This window comes from Hypomesus transpacificus, chromosome 19 (assembly GCF_021917145.1).
Source record: "Hypomesus transpacificus isolate Combined female chromosome 19, fHypTra1, whole genome shotgun sequence".
NCBI lineage: Eukaryota > Metazoa > Chordata > Actinopteri > Osmeriformes > Osmeridae > Hypomesus > Hypomesus transpacificus.
Window position 1 is genome coordinate 5,090,156 of NC_061078.1, and position 18,920 is coordinate 5,109,075.

The window sequence follows — 18,920 nt, forward strand, 5'->3', positions numbered from 1 at the left end:
TTATTGCTCTCTGCAGCCCCAGTAATTACTACTGCCCCTGTTTGTGCTAGAATAAAGCTTCTGCAGTGCCCAAAAACCATTGGATGTGTTGGGCACATTGACCAGGACATTCAATCTTTTAACTTGCTGTGTCATTCTTTGTGTTCTTAAAAGTCTCTGTGTGACTGCTGACTGCTGAGAAGCAGAGCAGGCTTCCACATGTGTCTGCAGAGCTGGGTCACCCAGGGGTCACCCAGATAGAACAGACAAACAGATTGGCAGAACTCATTAAGATAGACTTTTCTGGGAAAGTGACAGATGAAAGAGAGTGAAGAAAAAAAGAAATCCAATGTTTGTCCTCCATATGGCCTTGTGGGGTTTTATGCAAGGGGGAAAACCCCCGTGTTTCGCTGTGTTTGCTGCAGTCCTGTTTTCTGTGGCTGACGTATGCGTGTTTTTACCCCTCATTAGCCGAGACGGTTTAACAGCAAACACCCCTGTCACATAAAACACAAGTGCAGTGCAAGAGACTGAGCTAAAAACGTACATTTGGATGTTAGTGTGTGAACCAGGCAGTGACAGAAAAAGCTCTGTCAAAGCTGCTGGATTGGCATGATGCAGGTAATTAAGTGAGAACAACAATTTTCTGCTTGACTGGATGTGTGCAATATAAAAATATCTCACAAGTTACACATCATCTGACATGGCTTTCCTGAACAGCCAATCATGCCAGGATGACACATAGAATTGTCTCCACTGGCCAATCAAATTTAACAACAGTGTTGATGTTGACTTGCGTCATCTCTGCCTGGCATGTCATCAAGACTACATAAGAACACGTTTTACTCTACATGGCATTGCTTCCTGGAATAGAATTATTAGTATTTTTGTCAGCAGTATTTTACAAAACCTTAGTCTCTGTGGTAAATAAATATAAAAATGATTACATCCCAGTTGTCATCTTTCTGAATGTAATATCTTTATTTCAAAGATACATTGCAACTACACCCACAACAACACATTTATTATTAATGCTAAAGCTATAGTACACAATCAAGGAGTACACAACCAATAATAAGCATGGCAGGTCAGTACTGCTTAAAACACACATAAAAAACATGACAGATTACACATCATTTACAGTATTTACAGAGGACATGGACTTGAGAGAAAAGCCAGTTTTTTTCTGAATGGGTCAAGATCCATTTCAGTTCTAATGAAGGGTGTTTATGTTGATTCAGGCACACACTATATATCCATAATCACATGTACAGTTCTGTACTATATCTTAATGCCACACCGCTTTGAGGAGCCCGGGTGGACAGCTGGATATTGCATGGCAGAGAACAGCGCACTACGATCAATATCACGGTTTTTCAATTGCACTAATGTCTGACAGACATGACAGTCATGCAGCACGGAGCACAAGCACTGTGTGTATAATATACTTTAGAAACCAGGCAGGGTAGACAGGAGGAGCGGGATGGGACCAACACGGACGTGACCCACCTCACGGCAAACCACAAAACACAACTGTTTCTGATATACTGTTTCCAACAACAGCATGGGGCTGAACCAGTCACAGAATGCACTAACATACGTGACAATACACATTGATGCTACTGATATTATACACTTTAGTGGAAGTTGTATGGCCTTCAATGTCATTGGCAGGCCAGTGTGGTGATCAAAGTTAGTTCTGGGTGGAATGATCCTTCTGATTCTGTTCAGTGTGGACAAAGGGGCTTCTGAGAGGCGTGATGGTGTCCCATGTGTGTGGTCCAAGTCTGAACAGAGCATGGCCTTCTATTCGTCTTCTAACCTCTCTTCTCCTTCCATCCCTTATGGGGATGAGGAAATGAAGGGGAAGTCCAAGAATGACCCCTTTCCATCAGTCCCAGTGGGCTTCTGGTTGAATGATGTGCCAGCGTGCTGTCTCCACCTGCCCTCGACTGCACATTTCTCTCCAGTGTCCCTGCCCTGCCTCCGGACCTTCACAGCCAATCAGCACACGGCCCATCATGCTGCTCTTTGTATAGACGTGCCCCTGTCAGAGAGACTCATGTATCAGGTCTAATGGCATATTTTGTGATATAAAAAATATATATTTTGGTAAACTCCTGCAGGTGTTACAAAGGCATGCCATCTCAGTTTCATCATAAAAGTCTTGGATTAATGACGTGTTCTTTAAGACTCTCACCTGCATGATGATGAACTCCAGGACCATGTTGAGCAGGGAGACCTCTCCAACAGGAAGGTCAAACAGGAAGGGGGCGTTCCACACTGCATTATGTCCTCCTGCCCCCTTGGTCTCCTTGGTTCCTATCACCTTTCCATCCTGGCGCAGGTTGATTACAACATAGTGGTCTGTAAGGACATCATGACATCATTATTGGGGGACGTATGAGGGGGGGACAGAAAGATGGTGAGAAACGTGCACACACACACACTCATTATTCCCTATTGGGCGGATGTCTGGTGGATATTCATGTCCTCAACAGAACATGAGGTCCTTCTCATTGTTATTCATATCTCCCTAATTCTCTCTTTCTCTCTCTCTCTCTCTCTCTCTCTTTCTCTCTTTCACACACACACACACACACACTCACACACACACATACACACAGTGCTTATATAAGGCCTTAAAACTGAAGATCATGGAGAATCATGTCCTAAAACAAAGTATCTATAAAATCCACTTATCCCTAACCCTTTCAGACACTATTCTCCCCTCCTGTTTTGACAGCTATTGTTTCTATGACTATTTACACATTTATAAGGAATAAAGCAGGTGGTGTTCTATTCCAGGCTAAGCCAAACTGCCCAATGTACTGCAGAGATGAGATTCTGACAAAGAGATGAAAGATGAAATAGTACACAGGAAATGACAGGAGGCTGATCACTTTCCTTAATCTGATTATGGCACTCAATCAGAGAGGCTGTGTGACTAACCAATGCTGAGACTGGATCTGAGTCTGGGTCTTTGATTTCACATGGCTAGGGCTGGGGCTGTTACCTGGGGCACCTGGCATCCTCGTTAACTTGGCCAGGTTTTCTGCCTTGCGTACCATCACCTTGATCCTGTGGGCTAAGGTCTGGTATTGGAGCAGGATGAAGAGCTGGCCCAAGGACCGGGGAGCACACACAGAACTCTTCATACGACTTAGTGTCTCCTGGGAACTCATGCTCTGGGAGGACACAAGAGAAGGGAAAAGAAGCGAAGAGAGGAAAGGAGAGAAGGGAAAATAAAAGATGTTGAATTAAAACGACATTTTCCAAAAGATTTCTTTCGTCAACCAGGTGCTCTACAAGGTGTTCTGAAGTGACAGAACTTCCAAGTGCCTTTCAACAAACCCTTCTCATCCTGACACTGTTAAACACTGGAAAGGCAGGAACGCATCCCTAATCTGAATCTAGTGATCAGCATCCCCACCTCCAGAGACTTGTGTGTTGATAGGCGTAATGAATCCCATTAACTGCTCATTTAGGGCCGCCAGACTCCGCCAAGCATGCTGCTGTGAGCCCATCACTGTGTGTGGGGGGGAACCAGCAGAGTGTGAAAAATGTTTTAGCCGGCAAGTGAGCTTCACTTCACTGCTTCAATCTGTCGATCTGTCAGTCGTTGGGTCTGTCAGTAGTTGTTTCCCCACAGAGATTAATTTCTTCCAATGTCTGTTAAGGTACCAAGACTGTCACCGAACAGAAAAAGAGAAGTAATTAATATTAATAATAAGAAAAATAAGATCAAAAGAGGAAAAAAACCCTCTCTGTTTCTTTTGGTATGAGTGACCCAACTATGACGATGATCATCAATGTCTCCTTGGACTAAAGCATCAAATAGCAGGGGCAAGTGCTGAGTAACTGTCACGCCTCTGTACTCTGCGTAACCTGCAAGGAGGCTGCGCTCTGCTTCCCCTGAGTTTTGATTATTGATTTCACCTGTTGCTTGTTTGACCCATTTTAGTTTCCTATTTAAACCCCAGTGTTTAGTAGCTTCCTTGCGAAGTCTTACTTGTTTCTTGCCTCGTCAGTCTGAGCCTTGTTACTCTGTTTTTGTCCGTTTTGCCGATCGACCACTTGCCTGTCTTTGACCAACAATTAGAATTAGCTATTGTAGCTGCCGTCAGAGAGGCAACTCATGTTTAGATCTGTTTAAGAGAATAATTAATAAATAGTTAAATGTTCAGCATGGGTTGTGAATGACTGAGAGATGGTTCTGTTGGTGTATGCTGGTTCATTTCTTGTCATTTGGTAGAACCATGAACATAAGTGGGAACCTATTTTTCTTTACGTTTTGTATTGTTGATTGTTGCTGTCAGGATGGGTTTGTCGGTGCACTACTTCAAAGGAGACACTTGAGGTGCTGTGCTGGTGGCATGTAGCCTACCATATAATTCATAAGTAAATAAGCCGACATACTGTACATATAAAGTAAATAAGTTTATTTTTAGGAAGAAGAAGTTGTCCAAGTTTATTCTTCTCGAGTGAGAGGCCAATGAGGTATGTGTTTGTCGTGTTAATTGCCTTTCTGTATGTGAACGTGTAATTAGCCAATTAAGCTATTATTATTTTCGTACGTGTTGTATGTACATTTCGTTTATTCTGTGTAAAACACTTAAGAAAGGTAATTGAAGTTTGTTTTTACTTTCTTAGTTCTGACGGCATTGTTGGAGAATAAATGTCTGTTGAAAACGAAGAACGACTTAGCCTTTGATTTAGCTCGAGAGGAGTAACAGCTATATTGCCCTGTTTGCCTGTGTACCGAATTTTGCCTGTTCCTGGACTACCCCGTTGAAATAAAAGCCTCTGCCCCTGGATCCGAGTCGGTCTTGGTTACAGTAACATATAAGTGCACTGACCAACCCTGCATGTCGAGTCACTGTGATGTCATTTGGGGTGTAATTAATGTAAGTGTGTCTCTGGAATTTGATCCCTGCAATTCTACCACAGCATGGTCTGTTTTCCACGGTAATGTCCCCACAGGAGAAGTCGTAATGGATCACATCCGTATGTCACAGGTGTCTCATGAACACCGGATGTATACACTTTTTACCCACAGAGATCACCCCATCAAATACATCTCCACTTCATTCCTCTCTTCTCCTGCGTCCACATCTGACACTGACCCTAACCAATGAACCTCACATACATATTGATGGAGTCTGCTTCACTGCGACCTTGTTTACCATATCCACACATGCGTGACATCCTTGGGTCTGCATCTACATCTGACATCCATGGTGAGAAACGGCATCCAGAGGCTATTTAGAAAATACTCTCCCTGGATTATGTACATTCATATTTCATGCCAGGCACCTTTTGTATAAATGTCACACACACACACACACACACAAAGTGTAACTCCCCCCCCCCCCCCCCCCCGTCTGTCAGTAATGGCCTCTGGCAGTGTCTCCACAGCCCCATAGAGGACAATGCGTGGGCACAGAGCCAGCTCACTGCACTCAACATGTTTCCGCTGCAGTCACATTTCCACAATGTCATCATGCCCAAGCAGAGCGGGGGGGAGGAGGAGGGGGGAAGGAACACTAATGGGTGGCCTACTCTGATTAGACATCACATTCCCTCACGGGTAAAGCATGATAGGGGCTATTCATAAGCCTCTGCGTGCGTGGTCGTACCCAGCATTATGTAAGTCAACAGAGAAGGGAGAAGTGGATAGCAAGGCAAAGGGTTGCGTGTGTGTGTGCCTGTGTGTGCGCACTTCCTTGTGTACGTGTGTCTGATGTGAGTGCCTTTGATAGCCCAACATTGCGTTATTGTGCTTTTACAGTGACAGACAAGATGATGGGGGGGGGGGTACCTTCTTCAGCCGGCTCCTGGCAGGGCTGAGCTCCCTGGTGTAGGTGATGGTGGTGTCTGGCTCCCAGTCCATCTCCCTGCACGCCATCTCCAACTCCCCCAGGGCGGCCTCGCGTAGCCCAGAGAAGTCCCTGCTGAACACGGCCAGCCGGAGGGTGCAGGCACGGAGCACCTCCACGGAGCCCACCTGTAGCACGAAGCTCTGGCTCTGCATCTCTGGGCTGAGGCTGCGTCTGCGCGACGATGCCACCTGTTGAGGGGAGGGGCAGAGCGGAGGCAGGCTGGCCCGCACCAGCACCCCGCTCCGGCGCCGCGACGCCCCTGACAGGCCCAGGATGCTGGCGGTCAGCGTGCCCCGCCCGGGCGAGAAATGAAGGGAGAAGTGGAGGATCGGAGCGGTCTTACTGAGGATGGATAAGGAGCCGGGGCTGGAGCTGGAACCGTACTGTGTAGGGGCGGGCTCCCCCTGTTGGACAGGAGGTTGCGCAGCAGCAGTGGCGCTCAGACGGCTGTGCTCGCTGCACAGGACGCTGTCGCCGCTCACCGTGCAGCGCCGCTCGATGGCCCGGCGTGTCTTGGAGACCAGACTCAGCTTGGGAATGGAGGGCAGGGAGGCACGCCCGTGGACTCGGGGCTTGTTGGGCGAGGAAGGCGCGCAGGGGGTGCTGAGGCGCCGCATGGGGAAGCAGGACCTGGGAGACATCCCCCACACCGAGGACGGCGCCGAGGGATTAAAGGGCAGGGCGCTGAGGTCGTCGTCAGAGGGGGAGGAGCTACTCCTGGGGGAGGGGAACTCCAGAACGTCGCCGTCCAGCTCCTCGTACTGCTGCTTGATGGGTAAAGTGCCGGGCGCGGGGGTCAGGGTCACGGTCACGTGTCTGGAGACAGCGGAGTGAGGGGACAGGGCGGCCTCCATGTCCTCTGGTGGATGGCTCTTCCCTCTTCGCCAGCACAGGATACAGCCCAGTACCAGGCAGAAGCAGAACACTGCCAGACCAACTGCCAGCAGGATCTGCAGGTGGACTAAACACACACAAACACAGGCACGTACAAACATTGACACAGGGTGGTAAGTGAGGGGTTAATGTCTGCAGTGACATCAGTGATTCAAAAGAGAGAGAGAGAAAGAGAGAGAGAACATTAATTGGTGCCCATTCATTATAAAAAAAACAGTAACATACCTCACATTTACTAATACAGCAATCATCTTACTAAGTCTCCACACTTGTCTTCTATTATCACATTAAACAGGAAATGTCTGAAGTTTCTAATCATGATAAATTGTTCAATTTTGGAAGCTGAATCTGTGCTGTTGTGGCATTGATCTAAAACAGAGCCAAGTAAACACATTAGTTGTTTCATCATCATTTATTCCGGCTACTTCCAAAGCAGTCCTACATGAACATTGCGCCATCTGATTGATTGGCCATTTTTCGAATGGTCTGATTTTGTCACTAAAATGACACGCCGCCTTTACGTAAACAGTTAGTGACAGTGTCACAGTGACTCATTCGTCAGGCCAAACTTAATTTATCAGGGATGATAGGAGGACGCGAAACATCTTCTTCAAGGGGCTCTTAACAGAAGATCACAGAGAACACAAATTATGATCCTGGCCCACTTACAAAGAAACAGCAGGTGGGTCTGTAAGGGCACCTTGAGGGTTCGCTAGATATGGATGTTTATTAGGCAAGACTATTTCCCCCCTGCCATGTCCTTAATTGTTCTGATCTATTTCACGCACTGTTAAAGGCTTCCAATGGAACACTTGTTCATCAAATGAGAATTCCTTGGGCTACAGTTAGAGCTGGTGCTATCAAACATGAACGCGATGATGCCCTTCAGACAAGACAACAGGTGTTTGAAATTCAAAAAGGAAGAAAGTGACTCATACAATACCAGTTCAACTATTAGGTTGGCTTAAGAAGCAGTCGTAAAATATTGAATTGTGGTATTGAAAAGAGGGAAGACAGATCAAACCTGATAGGTCTGCCTGTCACAATACATCACATAGGCCCTACACCTAAACCTAATAATAATAATAATAATAATGAAAAAATCGACTAAACTACCCGCAAAATATAGTTTTTCGGTGCTAGCCAAATCGTAATACTTGTTATTCTAACATGTCATTCATTCTTCGTAATGAAAAATCTTAGTAAATTATAACCAATCTACACCCGCCTGCACTTAACATGTTTCACATACAACTTTTTCCTGTTCTGAATGCTACCTGTTGCAATGTACAATTCTTCACGTGATAAAAACGTGAATGAACGCAAGTTTATTATTGTAACATCTTATTTCCATTTTATTTCAATAATAGAATAATTGTTAAACTTGCGGGACCGTTAACCCTGTCGAAAGCACGTTATGATGACATGCATATTCTATCTTTTTTTTAAATATAAAATAAAAATCACAGAACTTTTAAAGAGAATGATGACTAAAATGAACGCCAAAGTTACTTACCTGGAAGGGCATGGTACGACATTTTCCTTCTGTCCTTGGTTGAATCAATGTGAACGCGGTTTAAGATCAAAATCCATTCCTTTTGTCCAGCACGCGCATTTTCACGTTGACTTCCTTGGCACAGGATAACGCATATGCGTCGTTGTGACAGACCCTTTGCTTTTAAGCCAATGACTGCTTTCGGTGACTAAGCTTTCATACCAATTGATCTAAATGTGAGTGGGAGGTAAGGGAATCTGAATTAAGCTTTCAAACACAGAGACTCGACATCACATCAAATGCTATATTGATGGCATGATTGTTCAAATTGAATAAGGAATTAGAAAATTAGCTGGAATTGATGATTATTGTAGGCATGTCATGTAAAATTATGTTCCATACACACCATTTAAATGTTTACTTTTCTTATTGTCTTGTTATAAATCCCCCCCCCCCCCTCCACACACACACACACACGCACGCACGCACGCACACACACCCAGCACTGTGTGCATCCACTGCCTCTGACTCATAGCCCACTGCGCCAAAGATGCGCTCTGCGTTTCCTCAGATCTTTCTTCTGAAAAAGGCACAGGCATTCAGCAGACATGGTCTCTACTACTTTGAGATTGTCATCTCCTGTTATCTACAATCTTCAGCTACCCTGCCCTGGGTTTACCCCACACAATTATCTTCCATATCACACACTCATAACACACACACACAAACCATGCAGACATACAAACATGAATACACATAAATACACACACACACAAACTCACATGCACACACACTCACCCACAACATGCAGACACATACATACAAAGAGCCATACACACATGCACGTGCACACAGGGAGCATATTTGAATTTATTTTGAGTTATTACCATAAAATGATGTGAAGGGAGTTATCAGAGTATGGTTTACTTGCTGGACGAAGCAAACAAAGTCACTTTTACACCATTGAAATGGCTAAGGTGTTTGATGGCAAACTAGTAAGCTAGCAAAAGGATCCATTGCTGGCTATTGTCAATAATGCAACCATCTACAGTAGCTTCTTTGCAACGCAATAATGTGTTGCAAATGTTGCAATGCTGACCAGACCATATATTGTGTTTTTTGTTGAAATTGATGTAGGTTTACTTTTGACAAACGTATTTATTGTATATCACTTTGGACAATGTAAACAGACAATACATTTTCTCCCAACTACTTTTTATTCTCAATGAAGACGTCATAACTCATCAATTCTTGGACCTTCTTGCCATTAAGCCTATAGTACAGGCCTGCCTTGAGAAGAAAATACCATCCAGAATGACCTCTTTGTAAAAACTGTTTATCAGTCCAGATAACTGCATTGACTTGTTTGAGGGAGTTTGTAAACATTTTACAAAAGTGTTTGCGTGGGACCCGTGAAATCTGTTCAGAGAGGCCAAACAAAAAAAACAATTTAACATAGAGAGAGAGAGAACATCTGAGAGAGATCAATTAGTTTGCCCTGCTTACAGTCATCAACTGTGCCCAAGCTATTATAAGGAATCTTGTAGTGAGGATGATGTTACTGTTTGTGGCATTGAGCTGTCTTGGATTTCACACTAAATGGTTATAATCTGAAGCAAATTTATGTAAAAACCAAATAAAAAAAACTACTGATTGGATTTACAATTTCAAAATCATTTACAATAAATGAACATTTGGGGGGTGTAAAGGGGGGTGTAAAACTGTGTCTTACTGTAAGTGAGCCATGACTTAAAATAACATCAAGAATGATCACGAGACGTCATACTCAGGGTTCTACATTGGTAAATAGCAATGAACGAAGAAATTCGTTAATTAAATAGTTCATTAATCCATGAATTCATGGATGGATGAATTCATGGATGGATGAAGGGGTGTGTTGTGTAGCTCCAGATGTGTGTGAGCGAGCAGTGTGCACTCGCCACATGTGTGAGCATGCAATGTTTAGCTCACCTTCTAGGTTCTTGGTGAACAGGACCTGTAACAGCAGCCAGAGGAAGAGCAGCAGGATAACTCCCTCAATCATTCCCTTGCAGCAGAAGAAGAAGACAGACTGCCAGACAGGCTGGCCAGTGTAGTCCTCCTCCTGGTGGGGCATGTTGAACTGGACCCAGAAACAGACTCAGACCCAGATTTGGTAACAGACAGGAGCTGGGTGTGTAATACCCCTGATGACGTCCTTCCTCAGAAAAGTTTGTATTCAGTGGTACAGTGGTTAGATGTTAGGGTTCCCTTGCAGGAGATCAGTGGTAGACATCCAGAGTTCAGAACAGCTGGACATTGTACTGAGCTTGACATGTTCTGAACTGTTAGACCTCCCAGCTGAGAAGACTGAAATTGTGCTGGTGAGGATTTCCCCAAAAACGTATTTCATGCACCTCTCTATCCAGCTATGCTGCCATTCTGTCCAGGAAGGTAATCCCTCCTTCCAGAGGAGGGGAGTGAGTGTGCCACTCTGGCTCCAAGTGAAGTGAGGTTCTGTCTTGTCCTGCAGTTACTGTCTCTGGCCAGAATCCACTCACAGCTGCAGTCCTGTCTCAGTTTCCCCAATAACACACACATTTGAACACACACACACGCAAATATGCACATGTACACACACACTCTCTATCTATCTATCTATCTATCTATCTATCTATCTATCTATCTATCTCTCTCTCTCTCTCTCTCTCTCTCTCTCTCTCTCTCTCTCTCTCTCTCTCTCTCTCTCTCTCTCTCTCTCTCTCTCTCTCTCTCTCTCTCTCTCTCTCTCTCTCTCACACACACACACACACACACACACACACACACACACACACACACACACACACACACAAACACACAGTCTAACCCTATTCCTCAATCAGCACAATCCCCTGGCTCCTCCCCTCCTTGAAAGACCTGCAAGCTGTCACTTCCATGAGCAAGTTCTGTTTCAGCCGAGTAGGGATGAAGGACAGACCAGTACTCAGTATGCTGACAACTATTCACACACACACAAAGTGTCACTTACACACACAATACTCTCATGTGACATGTTTGTCTTTCAAACTAATTATATTTGCTTAAACTTGGACATCTGACATTATTTTATAAACCCCATCTAATGCTAATATCCTAAATACACCAAGCCTACTGTAATCAGCCGTAATACAAAATTGCATACAAATGAAATCCTGTATCACAAAGTAACATCTTTTGTAGAGAGAGAAATGTTTTTCTACATTATTTTGAACTGAGCCCTACTTTTCTATTCTAGTCACTTGGTATTTCAATTAGCCTGGAGACACCTTCACAGCTTCAAGCCATCTTTTTAAATCGTGCAAGAATAATACAGCAATTGTTCCAGCAAATATATTTAAAGATGGATGATCTTTAGAGACATTTAAAGATCTCTAAAGATCAAACCTGTAACAATACTGACACCTATTGGACATTGATGAGTATACCATTGACAGTTGCATCATCAGTAAGCAATTAGTCCATTTCTATTAAGGCAACAATAAATATATTTTCTAAAATGTTATTTACACGGTTGAAAGGGAAGGTGGTCAGAGCCATCTATCAGAGAAAATGAATCGTGAGCTGACAGAGTCATCTGGTTTCCAGGCCAGGTCAAGATACTCAAATGGTTTCCCTCCAATCAGGATCTGGTCAGACCAACAACAACCGTTTATCTGATATGTGAGGGGTTATAATCACCGTTGAGGCATTAAATGACAACCAAAAGGACATTGTGATGCTCTAATTGGTTGTATACACAAGATTGTATGTCACACCCTAATCCGTTTCACCTGTTGGTTTGTCTCCACCCCTCACCAGGTGTTCCCTTTCGTCGTCTGTATTTAACCTATGTTCTCTGTTCTTTCAGTTGCCAGACCGTCTTGTGCTTCACTGATGTTTCCAGCATTCCTGATGCGTTTTCTTGTTGCTAGTATCTTCTGTCTTCACAGTTTTGATCGCTGCTTATTTGGTCTCCCGACCATAGACCTGCCTGCCCCCAGTGTACCTCTGCCATTCGGCCCCGATCTGACCGCCCACCGACCAACAAGCCTGCCTGCCCCAGTGTATCTCTGCCTTGCTACTCTGTTGCCAACCCTTGCTTACCCTGGACTTCGAGATTGCTTTGTGAACAAATAAACCGCTTCCTGTCCGCATTTGGGTCCACTATCCTGCCTTGTCATTGTATGTATTATTAGAGACCACTTAGGAAATAATTCAGATTGTCCTTACACAAACACATAAGAATAGTTATATAAAATAGGTTATTTATTTATGCAAATCAATGGTCAAACATAAGCATCTTCATTATGCTGATGGTAGATAGATGGATGATGATGGTGCCTCCATTTCTTCTCCCCATGAAGAGTAACGCTCATGTGGCAGGGTTGGATGAATGTGTGTGTGTGGGTGGGGGGGGGGGGGGTTGGGTAACGTTGGATGGTATAGAGTGTGTGGTGAGGGATAGTCAAAATGGTATAATTAATGTGAGGTCTGTGTGTGGCTCTGTGTGTCTGAGGCGGGTGATGGGTGAGGGGTCCTAACCCTCCTTCTGCTTGGTTCTCTCCATTCTTTTCTTTGCCTTTTTGAACAGAAGCCTGCCTAGGAATCCATCTCTGATGGCCTGAATCTGGGACAGGGCAAACCGAAGGTCTGTCTGAGCCTGCTGCTTCTCCTCCTCCAGCTCTCTCATCTGGAGGTCCAGGGTTTCCATTTTCCTTCTCCACTCCCTGTCCTTCCTCTCCAACTCTTTATCACTCAACCCTTGCCACTGCAGGCACAGGGTGTGAAGAGTGTCTTTATCGAGGGAACTGATCTCTTCCAGGTTGTTGACCATAAGCTTGATCCAGCCTTTCTCGGCCTCCAGTCGGCTCTGCTTCATCTCCCTGAGAGACACCTGGGCCTGGGACAGAGCCTTCTCAGCCCTCCCCTGGGCTGCCAGAGCCTGGATATTCTCCTCTACTAAGATGTTCTGCTCCTCCTCTCTGTTCTTCTTCAGGTCTGTCAGCTGGCCTGTGAGTGACTCCACCTGAGCCACCATGCTGGTCTGAGCTACAGCCAGAGCTTCCTCAGCTTGGGAGCATGCCTGGAGAGTCTGTCTGGACTTTTGTTTCTCTTCGGACAATCTCTCCAGAAGAACCTGTTTCTCCTGCATGTTGTGTTTTACAACGGCCACTAGGCTGGCCTGGACCTGGACCAGCGCAGTCTCAGCCTGCATCTGACCATTCAGAGCCTCCTTCATCTCCAGCATCATCTTCATTTCAACTTTCTGCTGGTTCTGTTTTTCAGTCAGATGGTCGCTTGCCATAGCCACCATGCTGACCTGGGTCTGCTCCAACAGGTCCTGCAGGCGTGTGCAGGTCTCTGTGGCTGACCAGGTCTTTGTATTGGCCACAGTCAACCTTCCCTGGAGCGACGTGACCCTCTGCCTCTCTTCCCCAAGGCTCTCTTGCAGTCTCTCATTTTCGTCAGAGAATGTTGCTGCCTGAATCTTGGTCTCTGCCAACTGTCTCTCCAAGTCAGCAGCCCTCTCCCTGAGCATGTCCATCCCCTTATGAAGCCACCTGGTCTTCTGTCCAGAACGAGCCTTCTCCTCTGCCAGCTCGTGCTTTAGCCGCTCAGCTGTACCAAGCAGCGTGTCCATCTCTCTCTGCATGTCTGCAGTCTTCTCCTTCTCACGCAGCACCTGGTGCTCCTTCTGGTTAATCTTTTTCAGAAGCTGCTGTTCCGCTGCCCTCCTCTCCTCCTCCATGAACTCTCTAGCGCGGCGCATTCTCGACTTGCGAGGTGCCGACGTCTCACCTGCGGAGGCCTCCTCTGCCACCGTTACAGGGGTAAATGCCGGTTTCACATTAGGAGCAGAAGAAGGGTCAGGGTTTTTGATGATAAGTTGAGCGTCCTTTATTGTACTCTCTTCGCTTTGGAGAGCTGCCATTTCCTGCGCAGCTCTCTTTTCTGCCTGCCTCATTGACTTTCTTTTCATTGCGACCAAATTTCTGTCAACGACGGAAGAAAATCCACATATGAGCTCATTTCGCTTGATCGTTATTTATATACAGGAAACGTGATTATGACGTTCTACATGTCCTGCAATACCGTCATCAATGGCTTGGAATATTTGATATCTGGACTATTCACATCACACACGGGGCCGGGGTCCGAGGAGGAGGGGGGGGGGGGGATTTAAATGTCCAAATGTATGTTTATTTATTCAACTGGCTGTTGTTCTGGCCACAGCCCACGCCGCTAAATCCTTACCGCTAGCAACGAAAAGTACAATGAATCTCACACGTCTTTTCCAGTTCTCAAGCCAAAAACAGAGAGATATATAAAGACAGTAGCTCTTATTTATAAATTCCCAAACCCCGCGGGATTAACCAACATCCCCCCAACCTTACTGTCTGCCCTGAACTCTGAATGCATGAAAACAATAAAATAAGAACTATAACACAGGGACTCGTTACAATAGGCCTTTTTAAAAAAAAACACGCATCACCACTACTTCGAGAGGCAGCTAAATCTTTTTTTGCGTTTTGGACGTCCATAGACTGACGGCGATGGCTGCTGATCTTTGCATGGATGGACGGACGGCGATGCTGTTCAGAGTGCCGTCCATAGAGGGAGCAGATATTTTGGACGGCGTCATAGCCGTGCATACGGACGGCGATGCTGTTCAGAGTGCCGTCCATAGAGGGAGCAGATATTTTGGACGGCGATGGATTGAATGTTTAGCAGGCTGTTGAGCTAACAACTACCGAAGGCTACCATAGCATGTAGCTAGCTACATTAACTTTGGATGACTCAATCTTTTGTCAAGTTAATTTGTATGAATTGCATGTTAGTGCAATATTTACGCCTTTATTCTGTTTTTTTACATAATCAGCAGTATGATCTCATGACAATATAGACTTGAAAAACAATATGTTATGGTTTGGGTTTGCCTATAGGCTACATATATTTTAATTATTTCGAGAATTGTTAATAAAGACTCATTTAAAATGTTAACATTGTGTTATGACCCTATGAAATACATTGCCATTTAGGTCTTTTAAACCGTCAGTTTAAAGTGTTTTATGGGTGGATTTGAAGCCACCAGTCAGTACCTCCAATCTTGCGCACGAACTTTGCGCACGGAGACAAACGCAAAACAACAAACACTCGCTTGGAGCGGAGACCAATGCAAAACACAATACGATGTGTTGAGCCAAACCAAAGCCGTCAAAGGCTACCATGAATGTAGCTACAGCAACCGTGGATGACTCAATAAGTTTTGTCACGTTATTTTGTAACGTGTAACGTGTAATTTGGAGCCACCAGTCAGTAGCTCCAATGTTGCGCACGAACCACTTTGAGCGGAGACAAATGCAAAACGTAATAGCCTTGGAGCTACTGACTGGTGGCTCCAAATCCACCCATAAAACACTTTAAACTGACGGCTTATGAGTCTTTATTAACAATTCTCGAAATAATTAAAATATATGTAGCCTATAGGCAAACCCAAACCATAACATATTGTTTTTCAAGTCTATATTGTCATGAGATCATACTGCTGATTATGTAAAAAAACAGAATAAAGGCGTAAATATTGCACTAACATGCAATTCATACAAATTAACTTGACAAAAGATTGAGTCATCCAAAGTTAATGTAGCTAGCTACATGCTATGGTAGCCTTCGGTAGTTGTTAGCTCAACAGCCTGCTAAACATTCAATCCATCGCCGTCCAAAATATATGCTCCCTCTATGGACGGCACTCTGAACAGCATCGCCGTCCATATGGACGGCTATGACGCCGTCCAAAATATCTGCTCCCTCTATGGACGGCACTCTGAACAGCATCGCCGTCCGTCCATCCATGCAAAGATCAGCAGCCATCGCCGTCAGTCTATGGACGTCCATATGGACGTCCAAAACGCAAAAAAAGATTTAGCTTCTCCTGCCTACTTCCCTGATTCGAAACACAGCGGAGTCAAGCTGAGGGGCTCACATCAGCAAACTCAAACTGTAGGAAGAACTATGTCTCGCTATCTCTGTTCGTTTGTCTTTTCTATGGCGTTTTTTGTGGCTTTCTCGTTAAAACATATACAAGTATCTCAAAAACCAAGGATGACTCTAACAGCCAAAGGTAAGTGTGAGTATTTCTGTTGCGAATATTTTGTAGCCTATATTTATTTAGTCAAATATTGATAATAATTAAATGATCATTCAATAACTGAGGCGCTATGTCTAGATTTTTACCCGTTCTTATTGGGAGCGAGACGCTGTAGCAGTTGACACTGACAAGCCAATCTAATTGAATTGTTTAAAGAATGACCACTCAGCTCTCTATCCTTTTTACTTTATAGAATGAACGCGATGCTAGGTTTATTCGTAGCACGTGTAGGCTAGTACCAGGCTTGGATTACATTCAAACGTGTATTTGACATCCTTTTCTAGTAACGACGAGTATCTGTCCTCTCGTTCTCATTTTCTTATGACTTAGGCCTACATGAAAATACATGTTATGACTTGCATGTGTTTCCACCTAGAATTTATATATAAAAGGTTGCTATTGCCTGAGCAAAGACAAGTCGAACTGCTGAAGTGCCAAGGAGAAAATAAAGTATATGTCAAAGGGAGACAGCTTCTCAAGGCTGACTTTCACGCGCGGCAGATAAAAGAGGTACAGAAATATGTATTCTACAGCTTCAACCCAAACTTTTTAAGCCTTCCTGTTATAAGAATATTCAGGGTCCCCCTAACAGAAACACCATGGTAGTGATGAGTTAGCAGGAGTTGTGGATGTATTTGATGGAGATGATGGATGGCTTCTTTTTGGCAATTTATTTTCAGATTCCTGTGTTTGAAAAAGTTTGTGATATTCCACTCTCATCTGTAAGTACATTTTCATTTGTTATTTAATTTAGTGCATCGAAATTTGACAAAACTTTTGGATACAGTTTGTGTAGGGAAAATAAATGCCACCAGCAGTATTTTTTTCTTTATTTCGTGCTTTAGGATTGTCAACACAACATCACAGTGTTATATAGTAATGAGGAAACAGGCCAACTTCTGATATGCGGCGGGACAAATGAAGATGAAGACATGTGTTGTCACAAGGTATGACACATCCTGTACATATGTTGCTGTAATAAACTAATTAGAAGGGGGAATGTTAACAGTAGCCTAATATTTCTGTGTAGAACCCAGCAAACTCTTCTGTGTGCACCTCATCTGAACACATAAAGCCAAACTATCAGGGAACGGGAAGCCATCTGTTCTCATTGGTGAGGATGGATTAACACATCATGCTGCTTTTTCAAATCAATTCTACTGTAGAACATTAGGACATAGGATAATGAAGACTCCACAGTGGCTGTTTGTAACGTATCCCATGTTTCTTTTGGTCCAGGTACTACTGATAATGAGCAGCTCTACACCACTCGGTCTGGTACTGAGGGCTCAGTAGGCATCTACAGGTTTGGAAAGACCAAAACGACCCCCAAGGACAGTCATACAGGTATGGAGGAAACAGTTGGCTGTTGGATCCAGCAAGTGGTTGTCCATGTTTGATGCGATGCTGCTGATTAGTGAAATGGTCCTGAGAACAAGCTATGAAAGACATTTTGCAGTGAAATGTCTTGAGTTATTTTTCTTTAGCTGGTTACATTTCTTTCAGCACTGCATCTTAAAATGTAATGTTCAAATGTGTAGTTAAAGGTCAGTGGACTCACTGGAAAACAACTTTGGCACACATAAAAGCAGACGTAAACTTTCGAGCAGTTTCTTTTCTTCTTATTTGCTTGTCATGCCTACAGCAAGTACCTCTTTTGCTTGTCTGTGATGAGTCAAATTGAGGTTATAAAAAGGACCATATCCAGGCTCAAAGTCAAGTCACAAAGCTGTGAAGTCTGCAGAGATGTTAAAACCTCTTCCTGTGTCCTCAGAGCTGAGGTATTTGAGTCTGGTGGTGAGTGGCCCAAGAGAAGACCGTCTGCAAGACAAACTGTATGCCTTTTACATGGAAAAAAATGATGATCTTAAACGTGACTCTGAACTGTGGATTCCCAGGGTGGCCCAGATCTGCATGGTGAGCTGTGTCATTCAAAAAATCAAGAACCTGCATTTACGCATGTTAACATATATTTCCCACTTTGCTATGACTTTAGGAGTTGAATTTGGTATTCTATCATCACGTTAAACCATAAGGAGGCTTCTACTTATAATGTAAATAATAATCCATAATTCAAATGAAGTGCTGTTATCAGACTTCCACAGAGCTCGATAACAACCCATTCATTTGAATCAGGTGTGTTGGAACAGGGAAACATCTAAAACATGCAGGACATTTGCTACCACATGTCTCCTGCACTTTGGCTAGTACATAAACTTATGCATGCTGATTGGTTGTTTTCTGGTCCTAGGCTGATGTGGGTGGACCCAAGGGGATCTTGCAGTACTCCTGGACATCCCAGCTGAGAGCCCGGCTATGGTGTGGTGACCAGACCAGCAAGCAGTATTTCAGCCAGCTAGTAGATACAGCCACTCTGAAAGCAGAGCGCTGGCAGGACACCAGGATCTATGGACTCTTCAGAAACACCTGGTAGGACAAAACCCCATCATGCACCCCAATGTCCTATGATGCCTCTAACCCAAACCCACTAGAAAAGAGCAACTGGAAACTGTCATTGGTT

General features: G+C 44.3%; 2 protein-coding genes across 3 annotated transcripts in view; one reads left to right on the plus strand and one right to left on the minus strand.

Annotated features, from left to right (window-relative positions):
• Nucleotides 1–990: 990 nt before the first annotated feature.
• LOC124481879 (synaptotagmin-5) lies at nucleotides 991–10,770 on the minus strand. 2 transcript variants are annotated; one of them, XM_047042157.1, is made up of 5 exons: nucleotides 10,222–10,770; nucleotides 5,801–6,822; nucleotides 2,996–3,167; nucleotides 2,180–2,346; nucleotides 991–2,026 (listed from the first exon to the last, which is right to left on the minus strand). In XM_047042157.1, the coding sequence occupies exons 1-5, from the start codon at nucleotides 10,364–10,366 to the stop codon at nucleotides 1,871–1,873; spliced, it is 1,662 nt and encodes a 553-aa protein (XP_046898113.1). In that variant the 5' UTR covers nucleotides 10,367–10,770; the 3' UTR covers nucleotides 991–1,870. The 2 variants fall into 2 exon arrangements, with proteins under 2 accessions (XP_046898113.1, XP_046898114.1); XM_047042158.1 differs by lacking the exon at nucleotides 10,222–10,770 and adding an exon at nucleotides 8,272–8,348.
• Nucleotides 10,771–16,353: 5,583 nt separating this feature from the next.
• The window catches only part of LOC124482013 (semaphorin-7A-like), a 3,307-nt gene continuing 740 nt past the window's right edge, over nucleotides 16,354–18,920 (plus strand). Inside the window, exons 1-4 of the mRNA XM_047042335.1 lie at nucleotides 16,354–16,372; nucleotides 17,639–17,746; nucleotides 18,174–18,316; nucleotides 18,651–18,829. Coding sequence (XP_046898291.1) covers nucleotides 16,354–16,372; nucleotides 17,639–17,746; nucleotides 18,174–18,316; nucleotides 18,651–18,829 — 449 coding nt within the window. The remainder of the gene's footprint in view (nucleotides 16,373–17,638; nucleotides 17,747–18,173; nucleotides 18,317–18,650; nucleotides 18,830–18,920) is intronic.